The 18,658-nt window shown below is 42.5% G+C and overlaps 1 protein-coding gene across 3 annotated transcripts in view; it reads left to right on the top strand.

The window, feature by feature from the left end:
• The window catches only part of DPY19L1 (dpy-19 like C-mannosyltransferase 1), a 212,274-nt gene that overhangs the window by 76,788 nt on the left and 116,828 nt on the right, over positions 1-18,658 (top strand). For all 3 annotated transcript variants that reach the window (XM_063452080.1, XM_063452078.1, XM_063452079.1), the window contains exon 8: positions 16,237-16,294. In XM_063452080.1, the coding sequence (XP_063308150.1) occupies positions 16,237-16,294 (58 nt within the window). The remainder of the gene's footprint in view (positions 1-16,236; positions 16,295-18,658) is intronic.

The following is an 18,658-nucleotide window of genomic DNA, read 5'->3' as shown; positions in this document are numbered from 1 at the left end:
CTGTAATAAATAGAGCAAAATGACAAAAATTCTGGTCAATAATATTGATCAAGAGTAAACAACTATACCCATACCGAACAAATTCCAGGATATTCCAAAACCATTTTTATGTATATATTACCAGTGGTCCATTGTCCCAAAAAGGTGGGACCAAGAAATAAAGCATAACTACTGACAAAAACTTCAGAAAAAATAACCAATAAAAAATATTATAAAATACTAAAGCATATTAATGGATCTTGTAGCAGATCACTATACTGTTAACACCAAAGTCCCAATCTATTCACCATTTTGTTTCCAAAAATGAGTTGAATGATATGTATTCATTCAAACCTTTGGGGTCAATAATATCCAATTGACGCATCCAGAAAGTTTCCTTCTGCAGAAGTAATTTAGAGCAATCACCCCCTCTGGGTAATTGTGGTATCCTGTCGATGCCCAAGAAAATAAAAAACGTAAGGATTTGCTCATGAGAATATATATATATAAAATTTATGGGTGTATATTGGGGATCGACCGATTATCGGTCTGGCCGATATTCAGTATTTTCGGCAATATCCGTATCTGCCTATAGAGATACCGATTTTGCCGATAATATATACCAGAACCGCTGGGCCCATTACAAGACCTGTGGTCCTGGGGGGCCCGCAGCAAGCTCTTACTTACCTTCCCAGCAGCTCCCTTCTGTCAGGATCGGGACAGGGATCCAACACGCAGAGTACAAACAGTAGCCAGATACGTATACCGGACCTTAGAATGGCCGGACTAACGTAAGTAGTACAGTATAGAATGGTCAAAGACAAGCCGAGGTCGAGGGTAACAGAAGACAGGTAAGCGAGAGACAAGCCGAATCAAGGGTAACAGAGATAAGCAGAGTAAGGTAAACAAGCCGGGTCAAAACCAAAAGGGATAATAGAATACACAAGCACTGAGTGACTAGAACAAGCTAGAACCACGACAGGGCAATGAGCTAATGAAAGAAGCTCTGTTAAATACCCTGTTCAGAGCAGTAACCACGCCTCCAAGGCGTCCTGATTGGTCCTGCAGCCATTGACTGACAGGTTGTTCCGGGGGAGTGTCCTGATGACTACTTCCTGCCTAGATGCTGTAAAAGGCAGTCACTCCCTCGCGGCCGGCCTAGCATGACCGGATAGACCGCGGGGAAGGGAGCCATCAGACCGTCTGGATGGAGGAACAGCTAAGTCTCTACCTCTTTCGGAGGTAGAGACCACAGGTACCCTGACACCTTCAGCTCCCCTGTGTAAATCTCGCCAGTCCCACGCCCGTCAGAGCGTTGCCACGGGTTACCATGGCCGCGAGAGTTAGACAGGAGAGCTGAAGGGAGCTGCTGGGAAGGTAAATAAGCGCTTGCTGCAAGCCCCCACTGCATAGTCCATGCCACACGACCACCAGGGAATCCCCTCTCTGGCCAAGTAAGAAGCAGGGAGGGGGGACTAAACATTTTTTTCCCCGGTGCTATGCTTACAGCACCTGGGGAAACATTACTGCTAAACAGGGGCCCGGTCAGGTGCCGCGGTCCTTTAAGACCGCAACTAGATCCCTGTAATGTCGGCCGGCTGGGAGGAAATGACAGACGTCACTTCCTGCCAGCATCCTGCAGGGAGGCCGCGCGGGAGGAGACAACCGCAGCGTGGGAGGAGAGGAGCATGAAGAGCTCCAGTCCCCTCACTCCTACCACCAGCAGTACTTCAAGCCACCCTCCTGGCACAAAAGGTAAGCTGAGGGTGGCTGGAGAGATTTAAAAAAAAAAATATCACTTGTATGAGTTTGTGTGTGTGTGTATATGTATGTATGTGTATGTATATAATATATATATATATGTGTGTGTGTGTGTGTGTGTGTGTGTGTGTCAGTGTGCTTCTGTGTGTGTGTGTGTGTTTTTATGGTGTGGGCATGTATCAATGTTTGTGTGTGTGTATGTCAGTTTGTATCTTTGTATGTGTCTGTGTGTATCTATGTGTGTGTATGTGTCGGTGTCTATAAGAATTTGAGTGTATGTGTCGGTGTGTTTATATGCATCTGTGTGTTAATGTGCATGGATATCTATGTAAGTATGTATGTGGTAGTGTTTGTGCATACATCCAAGCAGTCAAACACCAGCACAACATTCAAGCATACTCCCGTAATCTCACTCAAATATTACATACACACAACCCTGCAATAAAACAACAAAAATATATACAAACACACCCCTTCGCTCAAACACAAATGTACATCCACATTTAAAAGTGAACATTACTTTCAGACACACCCTGCAATCAAACGCAAACATTACATACAAACACAGCCCTGTATTAAAACACAATAAATGTATACAAGCGCTTCTTCAAACACCAACACTGTACATTGCACTATAGTGCCAGTAAATGCTGCAGCGCTGTACAGATATGCATCCTAGAAATTTTGACTTGGGGTGCCTTGGAAAAATACTGAAATATTAAGGGCGCATTGAACATAAAAAGTTTGGGAACCACTGTCATAATATAAACATTGCCGTATTTCCAAAATGGCAATGTTTTACATTCCAACATAAAAATGGCAGGGCCAGTATAGTGATCCTTTAATAAATTGCATACACAATGTATGCTATTGCACCACTAAAATAACGGATACTTCAAAAATCTACCACAAGATGGTAGTATTTCCTTTTGAATGCAATACTCTTACAAAATAGATTATAAATCAATGAATAAAGCTGTATGGTTATCATTGTTATGATAAGTACTATATTGTGGTAATATATTCTGCATTGCTATGAAATGGGTATATAAAAAGCAAGCAAATCATGACAAGCTATCTTACACAAAAGGACAAGAACAATTATATCAAATGAGTCTGTTCACTGTATTCAACGGAGAAGGAATTAACTCGGTTCTGGAAAATCTTTTCTTGACATATTATAAAAATAATAATTTTACAATGTGTAGTAGTTTTCAGTGTGTTTTGCTTTGGTGAGATTAGATTAAACATCAGCTGTAAAAAGGCCTTGTCATCCACACTATATGTGGGTTGGTAAAATCCCATTTGGTAAGGGTATAGATAACAATATCATCTCCACTACATACTACATCTCCACTACAATATATACTTACCTGAAGACTACATCTCCACTATATACTTACCTGAAGACTACATCTCCAGGGTATGTACTGATGTAATTATTATATCAGTTAATCTCTATATTTTTAGCAACTGATTATCTATGTTTCTATAAATAATAATAATAATAGAAATTAACAAGTTAAAATAGTCCCATTGTCATTTGCATATTAAGTAAGTACTTTAAATGGACACTCCAGTCACACCGAGGCACACACACATTAAATTGAAACTATAGTGCTTGGAATACAAAGTTTATACACACTGCAGAATGAGTTAAAAACCTTTCTGTCACCTACCTGAATTCATCGCTGATATCACTTGGCACTGGTTCAGGTCGTCTCTGATATCGGGAAACTAATACTCATGTTTGGCGAGTGCTGCGCTCGCATTAGCGCTACCCCATAGAAAAGCATTGAATCAATGTATTCCTATAGGGTTTTAGCTGACACTAGATGTCCTGAGGTGGCCAAAGGGTGGAGTTAGCTCTGCAATGTAATTATTGCAGTTTCAATGCAATGAGCTGAAGTGGTCTGGGTGCCTATAGTGTCCCTTTAGGAGCATTTGATTTTGTTTTGGCCTCACATTCAAGCTGTACTTTTCTCCACAATAAAATCTCTTTAGTTTTGCCAAAGGGAAGTCTGCAGCATACCTTTGCCCACTAACCATGCCTTTGCTTTTCACAAGATGTTTCCTGATTGCAAGTACTAAGGATACACATTCAGCTGAGCCAATGAGAACAAAATATGTGCTGAACAGCTGACATTAGTTCTTCCCATAATCTGTCATTGTCCTCTTATTTTCTATCCACTTTTCCCTTTGCAAGGCTTTGCCCCACACTGCTATCGTATTGGCTGTGAACCTTCCAATTAGCAAATCACTTTTTTTTTTTTTTATAGGGAGTGTGAGACTAATTGGTTGTGAGGCAGAAGCAGCTATTTTTTTTTTTTTTTTAAACCTATTTGAATAATGAGAAAAACACAGAATGAATATGGATCCAAACCTATCAAATGCATTTATGTTGGTGCCCAGATAGTTCCTTTAATTACTGTAGCAGACATAAAACACAAATGACCTCAATCTATGTTCAGTGAAGATTGTAACCTTGGCAATAAATGTGACTTTGTCAAGCAGAGACATACTCTTTTGTGATAAAGTGGTTGCATAGAAATAGTTGAAATACCCATGGATGCCTGCTTTCAGTTTAAATTGGTCAGCTAATTCATAGCACATACTTTTTTAAAATGTGATTTATTTTTGGGAGCAATAAACACAGGTTATTTTTAAGCACTCTGAGTGCACAATCTGCAGCAATAAGCACTATAATGTAACCATAACACTTCGGTGGAGAATGGCAATAAAATAACGGAGTCAAAAGTATGGCGATATTTCTATTAAAATGTGCTTTTTCCAAATATTTACTTTACTTTAATAGGATGGGCTTTTAAATGAAACATGAGCTCAATAAGACAAGCAACATAATGAGTTATACAATTTTATGGTTTATGGGATATGTTCTGACTCCTAAGGTGAGAATGAGAGGCACTTGATCTCTAAAGCAGCTTTGCCAGCTTATCTCATCTCATTAAACAGTATTACACAGATTTATTTTTCATTATCCTTTGTAATTTTTACTACATAATTTCATGCAAATGTTATGGCTAACATGAATTGGTGTCACTTTAAATTGCTAACCTAGAAATGTATTTATTTATTTATAAAATATTTTACCAGGTAGGATGCATTGAGATTTCTCTTCAAGTATGTCCTTGATCCATAACACATTGCATTGTTAAAATAGGGTACAATAAAATACAAAAAACAATATTAATACACACCATATATACTACATTTTATATACTACATTTAACATAGAACAGGTAGGAAATATATAATCAACCATGACAGGTGAATTCTGTTTTGTTTCTGGTTGGAACAGCTGGAGAGAGCATTCTGCTCAGGTAGGGTGGGAGCTTTCCAGAAAAGCTCTTAAAAACAAGGCTGGAAAGATGAAGGGTGTGTCTGGATTCCAGCGATAGCCAGTTTAGCTATTTTAACAAATCACAATGGTGGGTCATGTAATTACATTGTAGTACAAAGCAACAGAACAAGTTACACAATGTAGTATGTTTATTAAGGTTGGTTTGCTGTGCAGGTGCATATACTACATGTATACTACCCATAATCAGTGATTGACATTAGCTTTTGCTGTACAATATTTTCCTTTACTGTGGGGGCCTAGGCAGAATTTTTGGATACGATTTTGATAAAAGTTTTTCTATGTGGAGGCCAACAGATTGGGGTCTAACAACGCACCCAAGTATTTGAAAGAAAGACTTTCCTACAAGCAACTAAGAGATTTATATCTATTTGCACAGTAGTTTTTGACGCCAACAATCTGCTCCCTCTGGATATTTCACTTTACATCATCTCCAGACTTATTCCACCTCTTAAAGAAAGCCCACTAAAGCAGCGAAACGCGTCTTGGACTCAGAGGAGGGGCTCTGGGATGAGGAAAGGGTTAAAACTTACCTTTATTCCAGCGCCGGGCGGGGAGCTCTCCTCCTCCTCTCTGCCTCCGACCCTCCCTTTCGGCTGAATGCGCATGCGCGGCAAGAGCTGCGCGCGCATTCAGCCGGTCGCATAGGAAAGCATTTACAATGCTTTCCTATGGACGCTTGCGTGCTCTCACTGTGATTTTCACATTGAGAATCACGCAAGCGCCTCTAGCGGCTGTCAGTGAGACAGCCACTAGAGGATTTAGAGGCTGGCTTAACCGTTATATAAACCAAGCTGGACCTGGCACCCAGACCACTTCATTAAGCTGAAGTTGTCTGGGTGCCTAGAGTGGTCCTTTAAGAGTATCCAGAAGATATACACTGTTCGTGATAACAATCAAGGGTTTATTATTCACATATTTTTTAGAAGTAATTGCTCACCACTCCCCAGCTGGGAATCTTCGAACAATTGTATTGTTGTTTTTTCATTTTTATGCACAGCAATACATGTATTTATTTATTTTTATTTGGATACAGTGTGCTTAATATGTTCCCTGGAGGATTTATGGTGGTTTATCCTACCAAGTTATTGTAGATATATTGGTTAGCTCTGTTTATTAAAGGACCACTATAAACACCCAGACTACTTCAGCTCAATGAAGTGGTCTGGGTGCAAGGTGCCTCTAGTTTTAACCCTACAGCTGAAAACATAGCAGTTTCAGAGAAACTGCTATGTTTCACTGAGGGTTAATCCAGCCTCTAGTGGCTGTCTCACTGACAGCCGCTGGAGGCGCTTCCGCGATTCTCACTGTGAAAATCACAGTGAGAAGACTCTGGACGTCCATAGGAAAGCATTGAGTAATACTTTTTTTTTTATATGGGCTATTTGATTAAGCGTGCAGCAGGGGGTGGAGAGTTCCCCAGCACAGAGGGAGCCCGCGGCTGGAGAAAGGTAAGTGGGTAAAGGGGTTGTAACCCCTTCAGCCCAGCGGGAGGGGGGTCCTGAGGGTGGTAGGGGCCTAATGACCCTATAGTGCCAGGAAAACAAGTTTGTTTTCCTGGCACTATAGTGCTCCTTTAAGTATTGGCTATTTATCTACCAGTGGAATCCCTCACTCTTTCGGAGTCTGGGATTCCCTTCTCTTTTTTTCTTATATATTTAAAAGAATGGACTGCGGTCAGTGTGTTAATTTAATTTTGTTTTTATGCATAGATGGGAATTGTGTAATTTAGGTAATTTAGGTACTGTTCTAGAGATCATTGTGACAGTTTTGTCAGTGTTTAGGAAGAGTTTGTGTTTTGCAACTCACTTTTCTACTTTTGTGAACTGGTCTTGGAGCACAGCCTCAAGCTGTGGTAGATCGGGTTTGCTAGCATAGATTACGGTGTCATCTGTATACATGTGTACATTTGAGTCTTTGCAGACATTAGGCAGATCATTTATGGATAAAATGAATATTATGGGGGCCGAGTATGGAACCTTGGCGAACATCACACATGACTGGGAGAGGGAGGGAGTCGCTGTCAGCAATGGACAAATATTGCGTTTTATCCAATACATATGATTGAAACCAGGTTAGCAGATGATTACCAATACCTGAGTTTTTGCAGTAGAATGTCGTGGTCTACTGTGTCAAAGGCCTTGTCAAAATCAAATAAAATGGCTCCAGTTAGGTCTCCTTGTTCCATACTAGTTTGGATGTCATTGCAAACTTTTAAGAGAATAGTTGCAGTTGAGTGATTCAGGTGGAAGCGTGATTGATCATGGGTCAGATAGTATGATTGTTGGTAATTCTCACATAGTTGCGTATAGACGCATTTTCCCAAAATTTTTGACCATACAGGTAGTTAGAAACCAGAGTAATGTCACCACTTTTATGAATAGGTACTACTCTTGCAGTCTTCCAAAGTTTGGGTATGTATCCAGATACCATGGATTCGTTGATTAGGGTTATGACAGGTTTAGCAATTGCCGGCGCACTGAACTTCAACAGCATTGCTGGGATTTGATCTGGTCTAGATTGTTTTTTCATTTTTTAGATTATTAAGGTGTTTCTTAATTACCCTAATAGGTACAGGTCTAAAATTGAACTTCTCTGTATTGAGTGTTTGTAAATTTGGAGGGGCCTGATCTACATGCGTAGTTTCAGAATGTGTGTCATTTCTTAGCTTAGCAATCAGGGTGGTGGAACATCCGACAAAATAATTGTTAAAGGCACTTGCTACATCTATGGGGTGTTGCAGGGTTTGGTTGTCCACTTTGACAGTGGATGATTGAGAGTGGATAGAGGGAGTTTGTAAGTTATTTAAGATTTTCCAAAATGTATGGTTTGGAATGTTATTGTTCAAATTTCCACTGAAATATTGGGCCTTGGCCAACTTTGTTTGTTTTGTAAATGTCTTTTGTTTTGTCTATATGCACAGTGATTGTTCTTGAAGCCAGTATGCTCGAACTTAACCACAATGAATCTCTAAACTGGTACATTTGAAAGAGGCCAGCTGTAATCCAATTCAAATATCCCCTTTTACTTGCACCTTACGCAGCAGGGCATGCAAATTTCAAACTTGTAGGAGTTTGGACTGAAAGAATTCAATCGCGCACAGTCTAGATCTGGAATTAAGTTTAATATGTGCCATGGGAGGTTGTCATTTAGAAAGGATTCAAGATTACATTTCTGGAAAGACCTGGTGATTTATAACCCTGGGAGAGGATTTAGTAGCCTTTATTTTGCGCACGCAGTATACTAAGCAATGGTCACTGAAACTGTTAGGGAGAACAGCTGCCTCCTGTATTCTATTGCGAGAAGTGGAGAGAATCCAGCACAGCAATGTATGGTTATGGCTTTTTATGTTTATGCGAGTCGGGGGGGGAATTAATTGCATTAGCTTGCAAAGTCTTAAACGGCGAGCATGAACTATTATTGTTAGGATTTAGCCAATCAATATTAAAATCTCCAAAAACCAACAGTTCACTATTTGCGTTTTGAGCTATGGTTTCACTAAGGAGTTGGGCTATGTCAGAAAGGGAATGCACCGGAGAGCTAGGTGGGCGGTTGATTCCAGAAGCAAAGATCGGTTTACTGCACGGGATCTTGATTGTGCCAGAAAGTAAATCAAAGTTATTTGGACATGAGAGAATGAATGCCTTTTAAAGGATCATCTCAATGATTTGGACTGGGTGCAGTATAAAAATACACTTCTCCACTGACAGACCTGCTATGTTATGTATCATTTCATGAACCGATGACTGCTAAGAGTAAATCTTGATGTACCAGATGGAAAATAATTTCCAATTCCTATCCTGGCCCTGGGTGCTGTCCATCCTGTGCAAAATTTGTACAGATCCTAGTCCTGCATTCTCCATAAAGTAATATTAGTCACATTAAGACAAGCAACTTTATAGTTTTTTTTATTGCCTTCTGTATGGGGAATATGCACTGAGCCAATTATTAAAACCCATAGTTTACTCACTTGATTTGGCCCTTGTTTTTATGTAATAACTGGTTTGTTTTGCAGCTGCTGCTACTTGGCTTAGGTCACAGGTACTATGTAGTCCATAGACACTATTAAATCATCCACAATCAGTGATTTGTCTTGTAGAGTATAGTCCAAATATTGTGAGCCAGATAGGTCACGTTCTAAAGACAGTGCATAATGAAGTGCTTAGCTTTGTGGTATATGCATTATATATGATTGTTTGCCCGTTAATTACCGAATGCTAGAGAACTTTGGCATACCATTTGCCTTTGAGGACTGAGTTGGACAAGATTTCCTTAAATATGAAGTTAGTTGGTATTTTTTTTATATGTTTGTGTCCCTCAAGTCTATTTGCAATTTAGTATAATTTGTTGCTCTAGATTTATTTCCTTTTCTATACACCTCATTCATTTTATCATAAAAAAAAAGTTTGAATTGTTCATGAACTATAAATTATATAAACATGATCTGTACATTATTTTGACAGGCAGTTCATATTTAAAAACCTCCTACTGCATGGTTGGTGTTGTCATGTGATCAGTATTCCTCATTAATACACAGTTTAACAGCCACTCTGCAGTGTGGGTCACTTACCTCAGTATAGCACGGAGACATACATGTCCTGGTCTGTTTGATATTAGTGGGCGCTTGTGTGTCATCTTAATTCAGCCCTTTCACAAGCGGAATTGATTGCTGCTGCTGCCTGGGAATGTAACTCCCACTAACCTCAGGCATGCTATTCCATGTATGTCTCCGTGCTTCCCTAATCTCAATGGAACCATAGCAGTAGCACTAACCTTCTTTGGGTACAATGGCAGTTTGGCGGGCTTCCTGTAACTGGGAGTCCAGGAGGCGGGAACCTTTCCCGAGCTGGGGCTGCCAGGTACAGAGGCTCATTGGATAAATACCCCCTGTCCTCGGACGTGGGAAACCCTGAGAAAGGGTGTCGTGAACAGGGGACAAAAGGACTGGAATTCCGTTTCCGTCAGGAGACCCCTGGGAGGAGGAGAGCCCTGGGAAGGGACCCTGAACAGAGGACAAAGGAACTGGGATTCCGAATCCATTATACAACCCGTGGGAGGGGGAGGACCCTGGGAGGGGACATTGTTTTTTTGTGTGATCTACCCCTTGAATGGGGAAAAGTATAAAGCCATGTGTGGCCAATACAGTTGTTGTTGTACCCCTGGAACTGTGTGTCGTCCAGTTACTGGTGGGGAGGTGGGAATGGGTATGTTAATTTGGTAATAGAGGAGGTAAGTAGCCGGGTTACCCAGGGTCCGCTACAGGGATGACTAGGGGGCAATTAGATGTAGTGGAGTCGGTAAGGGGATTAAAAAATTAAATAAAACTGGATTCGGCTATGACAGTGCCGCTTTAACTTCCCTGGCGGTATTCCCGAGCGTGACTCGGGGTTAATTTTCGCTGCCAGAAGCGGTAACCCCGAGTCACGCTCGGGGTAGATAACAGAGCTGGCAGCTTCCAGCCCCCGGAGGTAAGATGTACTTACCTCCGCCGCGATCCGCTTCGGGAGGACTGCCTCACAGCCCAGGCAGCCCTCCCACGGCAAATCAGGCCCCCGGGGGCCATGTGATCGCTCTCAAAGAGCGATCACATGGCCCTCTATAGCTGGCTGTGGATCTGCCAGCAGGGGGACTGTTTGAAATATCAGACAGTCCCCCTGCTGGTGGGAAGTGTAAAAAAAAATAAAAGACAAGTGTAAAAATAAATTAAATATATTTTTATATATATATAATATGTATATATATTATATATATAATATATATACATATTATATATGTAACGTCATACAAAGTGTATTTTAATATTAATATAAGTATATATATATTAATATTAAAATACACTTAGAATGACGTTACATATATATAATATGTATATATATTATATATAATAGATGTACATATATATTATATATAAATACGTATAATTAAAATAATAAATACCGTATATACTCGAGTATAAGCCGACCCGAATATAAGCCGAGGCCCCTAATTGTTCCCCAAAAAACTGGGAAAACTTATTGACTCGAGTATAAGACTAGGGTGGGAAATGCAGCAGCTACTGGTAAATTTCTAAATAAAATTAGATCCTAAAAAAAATATATTAATTGAATATTTATTTACAGTGTGTGTATAATGAATGCAGTGTGTGCATATGAGTGCAGCGTGTGTGTGTATGAGTGCAGCGTGTGTGTGTATGAGTGCAGTGTGTGTATGAGTGCAGCGTGTGTATGAGTGCAGCGTGTGTATGAGTGCAGTGTGTGTGTGTATGAATGCAGTGTGTGTGAGTGCAGTGTGTGTGTGAGTGCAGTGTGTGTGTATGAGTGCAGTGTGTGTGTGTATGAGTGCAGTGTGTGTATGAATGCAGTGTATGAATGCAGTGTGTGCAGGGCCGGTGCAAGGATATTTGCCCCCCCCCATATGTCCTGACCTCCCCTCCTCCTCCCTCAGTGGTCCTTACCTCCCCACCCCCGTGTTCCTTCACCCCCTCCCCCAGTGGTCCTGACTCACCCCTCCCCTAGTGGTCCTTACCCTCCCCTCCCTTAGTGGTCCTTACTTCCCCCTCCCCTCCCCTAGTGGTCCTTACTTCCCCCTCCCCTCCTCTAGTGGTCCTTATCCCCCCCTCCCTCCCATAGTGGTCCTTATCCCCCCCTCCCTCCCATAGTGGTCCTTATCCCCCTCCCTCCCATAGTGGTCCTTATCCCCCTCCCTCCCATAGTGGTCCTTATCCCCCCCTCCCTCCCATAGTGGTCCTTTTCTCCCCCCCTCCCTCCCATAGTGGTCCTTATCCCACCCCCCTCCCTCCGATAGTGGTCCTTATCCCCCCCTCCCTTCCATAGTGGTCCTTATCCCCCCTCCCTCCCATAGTGGTCCTTATCCCCCCCTCCCTCCCATAGTGGTCCTTATCCCCCCCTCCCTCCCATAGTGGTCCTTATACCCCCCTCCCTCCCATAGCGGTCCTTATACCCCCCCTCCCTCCCATAGCGGTCCTTATACCCCCCTCCCTCCCATAGTGGTCCTTATCCCACCCCCTCCCTCCCATAGTGGTCCTTATACCCCCCCCCTCCCACAGTGGTCCTTATACCCCCTTTTTTTTATTATTATTATTATTATTTTTTATTTTATTTATATTTTTATTTATTTTTCGTCCCCCCTCCCTGCTTGATACATGGCAGGGAGGGGGGCTCTCCTTCCCTGGTGGTCCAGTGGCAGTTCAGTGGGGGGGAGAGGGGGGCTGGCAGAGCTGTACTTACCTTTCCTGCAGCTCCTGTCAGCTCTCTCCTCCTCTGCGCCGTCCGTGCAGCTCCTTCTATCAGCTCACACTGTAAGTCTCGCGAGAGCCGCGGCTCTCGCGAGACTTACACTGGGAGCTGACCGAGGTGCTGAACGGACGGCGCGGAGGAGGAGAGAGCTGACAGGAGCTGCAGGAAAGGTAAGTACAGCTCTGCCAGCCCCCCTCTCCCCCAGTCTGTATTATGGCAATGCAAATTGCCATAATACAGACCTTGACTCGAGTATAAGCCGAGTTGGGGTTTTTCAGCCCAAAAAATGGGCTGAAAAACTCGGCTTATACTCGAGTATATACGGTAAATAAAATAATAAAATAAATAAATAAAATATTGAAACAAAATTTAATATAAATTATATATGCATATGTAATTTCATTCTAACTGTATTTTGTTATTAATATATATATATCGGTAACAAAATACACTTAGAATGACATTCTATATATATCTATATATATATATATATATATATATATATATATATATAATAGAAATAACCGCAAATATATATATATATATATATATATATATATATATATATATATATATATAGAGAGATAAATACATATAATTACATAAAAGATTACATTAGTATACACGTAGAATTTAAATACCTATAAATGCATATATATTAAAATTCTACATGTATATTTAAATAATCTTTTAACGTAATTATGTGATTTGATTAATTAAAATTTGATTGACATGCCTGACAACATAGGGAGAAAGTGCAGAGAATTTAATTCGCAAGCACTATATTTGACCCTGTAACTCTCCAAGACACCATAAAACCTGTACATAGGGGGTACTGTTTTACTCGGGAGACTTCGCTGAACTCAAATATTCGTGTTTCAAACTGGTAAATTGTATTACAACGATGATATTTTAAGTAAAAGTGACGTTTTTTGCATTTTTTACAAGCGAACTGCACTTTTATGGTCTATATTATTGTTGTAATATGTTTTACTGTTTTAAAACCACTAATATTTGTGTTTAGTGAAGTCTCCCGAGAATAACAGTACCCCCCATGTACAGGTTTTATGGTGTTTTGGAAAGTTAGAGAGTCACATATAAGGCTTGCATTTCATTTTTTTTCACATTGAAATTTGCCAGATTGGTTATGTTGCCTTTGAGAGCGTATGGTAGTCCAGGAATGAGAATTACCCCCATGATGGCATACCATTTGCAAAAGTAGACAATCCGAGGTATTGCAAGTGGGGTATGTCCAGTCTTTCTTAGTAGACACTTAGTCACAAACACTGGCCAAATTATTCGTTTTTTGCTTTTTTCACACAAAAACAAATATGAACGCTAACTTTGGCCAGTGTTTGTGACTAAGTGGCTACTAAAAAAGACTAAACATACCCCACTTTCAATACCTTGGCTTGTCTACTTTTTCAAATGGTATGCCATTATGGGGGTAATTCTCATTCCTGGGCTACCACACCGTCTCAAAGGTAACATTACCAATCTGGCAAATTTCGATTTGAAAATGGAATGTTCTATATTTGACCCTGTAACTTTCCAAAACAACATAAAACCTGTTAATGGGGGGTACTGTTGTACTCGTGAGACATCGCTGATTACAAATATGTGCATTTTTTTGTAACAGTAACAGTATTATGACATTCACAGTTAAAATGTCAGACGGAAATGCAAATTTAAAAAAAATCTTATTTTCTCACATTTTTTTTACTTTTATTCATAATAAATGATGTTCCATATATGAATAGTTAATGATAGATTAAAGCCCTGTTTCTCCTGAACAGAATGATATATAATAAGTGTGGGTGCATATAATTTGAAAGAGGGGAACTACGGGTGAACAGACATATAGCGCAAATTCCAGTTTTTGTTTACGTTTTGTTTTGATGAGAACGTGCACTATTGACTCCGTCCTGAAGGGGTTAACTTCTCCTTGCGATCCAGCGATGTCCCCGCGCTGTGATTGCCGGTGAGAGCCCCGGCGGATGCCTCCATCTGACTTCCTGGTTCCGTCTCTGTGAGCCGCAGAGGCTCATGGGGGCGGAACTGGGCGGGTAATTCAAATGCAGAAAAATGGTACCGCTTTTGGTACAAAATTCCTGACATAATCATACCGCCAGGGAGGTTAATTAAGCTAATGTTGTTTTTGTGCTCCTTTAAATTACTTTCATGGAGTGCTTAGACGAGTATTACTTGAACTCCATTCCCTCATTGAATGTCTTATGACATGAAAGATCGGTGGATGAAGTCTCCAATCGCTGGCATCCCTTTAGTAGTGAGAGAACTAATCTACAATGAAATGTCTCTACCCGGGATATATACTGCTCTGATCGAGAGATGTCTGTGTAGACAGTACTGGTAGAAATCCTTTGTGTGATCCGCCAGGAGTTTCGAGCAGGATTTACCCAGGCAGTTATGTAACACACTGCCAACAGGTTGGCCATCCGGAGGACCAGTGTCCTGTCTGTCATGAAACTGTGCATAGCGAAGGATCCTACAATCAGTTCCAAGTAGTTAATGTGTAAATCCTCTCATCTGGGCTCCAAAGGTCTCCTGAAGCCACGCTGTTGTACGTCCGTTTATGGAGCTGGCATCTGAGTATGAAAGCCGGACATGAGCCAAAAATTGCCCTTCTTAATGGACAAAGAGAGAAGACCTATTATCTGAGCCAGGTCTCAAAGTGTAACACGATTCCTCCAAAGCATGTGGCGAATGTCCTTCCTGATCTCCAGAAGCTTGGAGGGAAGGAGTCTTGCCGACATTGCCCAGAAGTAGTACACGGTAAACCCCAAGAACTGAACTGATTGAGAAGGTGTCAACTCCAACTTTTCCTCGTCGAAGAATCCGAAATCCTGCAGCAGGTGGATCATCAGCAGTGTTTCTCTCAGAAGGGTGTCTGGATCCTGATCAATCAGGAGGATATCGTCCAAGTAGATTGACCGAAACCATCCAAACCCCTAGAGGCGTCATTAACGGTCGTAGAAGCTTGGCGAAACACCAAGGAGCTGAGCTGACGCCGAAGGGCAGACACGTAAACTGCAAAAACTGCTCGTTAAGCCATAATTGTAGGATTTGTCTGTAACAAATACACCAATTAAAGAAAGTAAAATGACAATTAGATCATAGAAAGTTTTGCGGCCCAAAGCTAAGTGAGGAAGCAGGAAAACAAAAAAAAAACATTCCCAACAAAAACACAAGCAAAATATATAGACCACAATAAATGCAATAATATGCAGCATAAACACCAAATCAATAAATTACAATTACAATTAGAGCAAAGGAAGCTCTGTAATAGAGGCTGATCACCTGAAAGCAGCAGCAAAGAATGAGGAAGTGAAAGTGTCCCGTTTTGGCTTTTATATGTCTATCTTGCTGATTGTTTTTTGTTAACTGGTATAATCAAATACGGAGTCTCTTGTCTTGCTATAAATTTACAGGTTTGTTAAATAGGTCATGTGATCACTGCAGATTGGCTCTGGCATGCCTCACACCTGAAGCAAGTACAAATCAAGGAGGTACCAGGAGGTGCTGTGCACAAGAACTTGCTCTTAGTACCTAGTTTTACTGTGTATACCTATAACATACAGTACCTCCTACATCATGAAGGGATAAATAACTTGCTGTTACATTTTACATGTTATATAAAAGTATGGTAGTTTTAACAGCTGTTATTGAACAATATTCCCATGGTCCCTTCTCCACTTACACCCAACCATAGTCTGCCTATTTTACATTAGACGTGCACTTCTAAAGCAGCCAGGGATCTGCATGTTTGTTTTTCTAAAACTGAATTAATATAGTTTTGTTATAATGTCATTGATTCGTGGTTTTTGCTTTTAATTTCCCCAGTGCAAGTCGACTTGGAGGTTTCCTCACAGTTTTATGCTTCTTTTACAACCACGGTGAAGTAAGTATTTTAACATTTATTTGGAAAAAAAAAAAATATTGCAAGTATTATGCACATTTTAAATTGAGGCCTTCCTCGCCCTAAAACATAATTTAATTATTTTTTGCATGCTCTTTTACATGGAAACCAAATAAGAGCGTGGTCAGAACACTTTCAGTATATAACAGCTACCAATACCTGCTCAGGCTAATGTTTCGTTATTAGCCAAAGCAGCACAGAGGAGATGGGTTTATAGGGATTCTCGTGTAGCATTAAAACATTACGAACTGTTTAAGACTGAATGGAAAGACAGTTCCAGGGAACTCCAAACACTGCAACCATTTCAAATTTATGGTGCCTACAGTGTCCCTTTAAGTTTAATATAAAAATATAGGCAGGGGCGGACTGAGAACCCTCAGGGCCCCCGGGCAAAATAAATCAAGGGCCCCCTTACACGCCCCACCCATACTCCGCAGCAAGCGCCACCCATGTCCCGCCTCCATGCACCGCCTCCAGCCACACCCTACACAATCTTTAGATACAAGGAACAAAAGTGCAATAATCCCTTCAAGGCCCCAGTAGAGACTACAATTGAGGGCTAATGGGCCATGGAGGGGGGTCTTTCTAGCAGAGGCTATCTCAGTGTCCTTTAGAGAGTGTGTTAGAAAGAATCCCCTCCAGGCCCTATTAGAGACTACAATGGAGTCTAACAGGCTTGGAAGGGGGTCTTTCTAACAGAGGCTATCTCAGTGTCCCTGCTGGAAACAGTCGCCTCCAGGCCCCAGTAGAGACTACAATTGAGGGCTAATGGGCCATGGAGGGGGGGAGCATTCTAGCAGAGGCTATCTCAGTGTCCTTTAGAGAGTGTGTTAGAAAGAATTTCCTCCAGGTCCCATTAGAGACTACAATGGAGTCTAATGGGGCCTGGAGGGGGGTCTCTCCAACACTCTGGTTCCTATTCACAATATAGCAACACAACATAGCTGATACCTAGGCCAAGTTGGCTCCTCTTACCTTAATTACTGTTGCTGGCTGGCAGTCTGTGGGCTTGCTGGAAGGCTGTGGGCTTACTGGCTGCGGCTGGCAGGCTGTGGGCTTGCTGGCAGGCTGTGGGCTTGCTGGCTACTGCCGGCAGGCTGTGGGCTTGCTGGCTGCGGCTGGCAGGCTGTGGGCTTGCTGGAAGGCTGTGGGCTTACTGGCTGCGGCTGGCAGGCTGTGGGCTTGCTGGCAGGCTGTGGGCTTACTGGCTACTGCCGGCAGGCTGTGGGCTTGCTGGCTGCGGCTGGCAGGCTGTGGGCTTGCTGGCTGCGGCTGGCAGGCTGTGGCTTGCTGGCTGGCAGGCTGTGGCTTGCTGGCTGCGGTTGGCAGGCTGTGGGGTTGCTGGCTTTAAGCCTAACTGGTGGCCTGTAGGCTGGCTGGCTGTCTACTGGCCAGCCTGTGGGCTGGCTGGCCTGTGGGTTGGCTGGCTTGCTGGCTACTGGGGCACTCGTAGATTATTTAAAGAAATAATCCATGCACAATAACCACTACTACTCTGTGTAGTCATTATGGTGCCAGGAGGGCCGGGCCCCCCTCCCAGAGTAAGTAGTCAAACCGTTTAAGAACAGTTTGACAACTTACCTGGGGTCTGCTGGGATATGAGGCTGTAGTAGGGTATAGGAGCAGTGGTGCAATGTGTAAGGGGTGCAGTCTGTGTGAAAGGTTCAGTGTGTGTGAGGGGGTGTAGTGTGTGAATGTGTAGGGTGTGTGGGGCAATGTGTGTACGAGGGGGCTGTGTATGTGTGTGGCAATGTTAGTATGGGGGGCTGTGTGTGTATGGGTGGGCAGTGTATGTGTGTGTGTGTGTGAGGCAATGTGTGTAAATGTGTATGGTGTGTGTGGGGGCAGTGTGTGTGTATGGGGGGCAGTGTGTGAATGTGTATGGTGTGGGGGCAGTGTGTTTATGGGGCTAAAGTTCACTCTCACCACTGCGACCACCAGGAATACCTGGTGGTCACAGTGTTGAGAGTGAACTCTAGCCCGTAGCTCCAGGGCAAGAGTTTACTCTTGCAAGAGCCGTAACGTTGCCGTGGTAACCGCGGCAACGATCTGTGCTCGCGCAAGAAGGACCCAGAGGAGCTGCAGGCTGAGCTCCCGGGTCCTCTCTTCCTCCCTCCCCTGCCGGCTGCCCGCACGGTGCCTGCGGACAGGGGAGGGGGCAATTGCCCTACTCTTACTCCCCCTCCCCCTCTTCTTACCCCCCCTCCCCCTCTTCTTACCCCCTTCTTACTCCCACTCTCTTCTTACCCCCATTCTTACTCTCCCCTCTTCTTACCCCCCTCTTCTTACTCCCCCTTCCTCTTTTTTACTCCCCCCTCCCCTCTTCTTACCCCCTTTACTCCCCCC

Source organism: Pelobates fuscus, chromosome 4 (genome assembly GCF_036172605.1).
Source record: "Pelobates fuscus isolate aPelFus1 chromosome 4, aPelFus1.pri, whole genome shotgun sequence".
Classification (NCBI taxonomy): domain Eukaryota; kingdom Metazoa; phylum Chordata; class Amphibia; order Anura; family Pelobatidae; genus Pelobates; species Pelobates fuscus.
The sequence above is the reverse complement of the archived record's forward strand: the minus strand, read 5'-3'. Positions and strand labels throughout refer to the sequence as shown.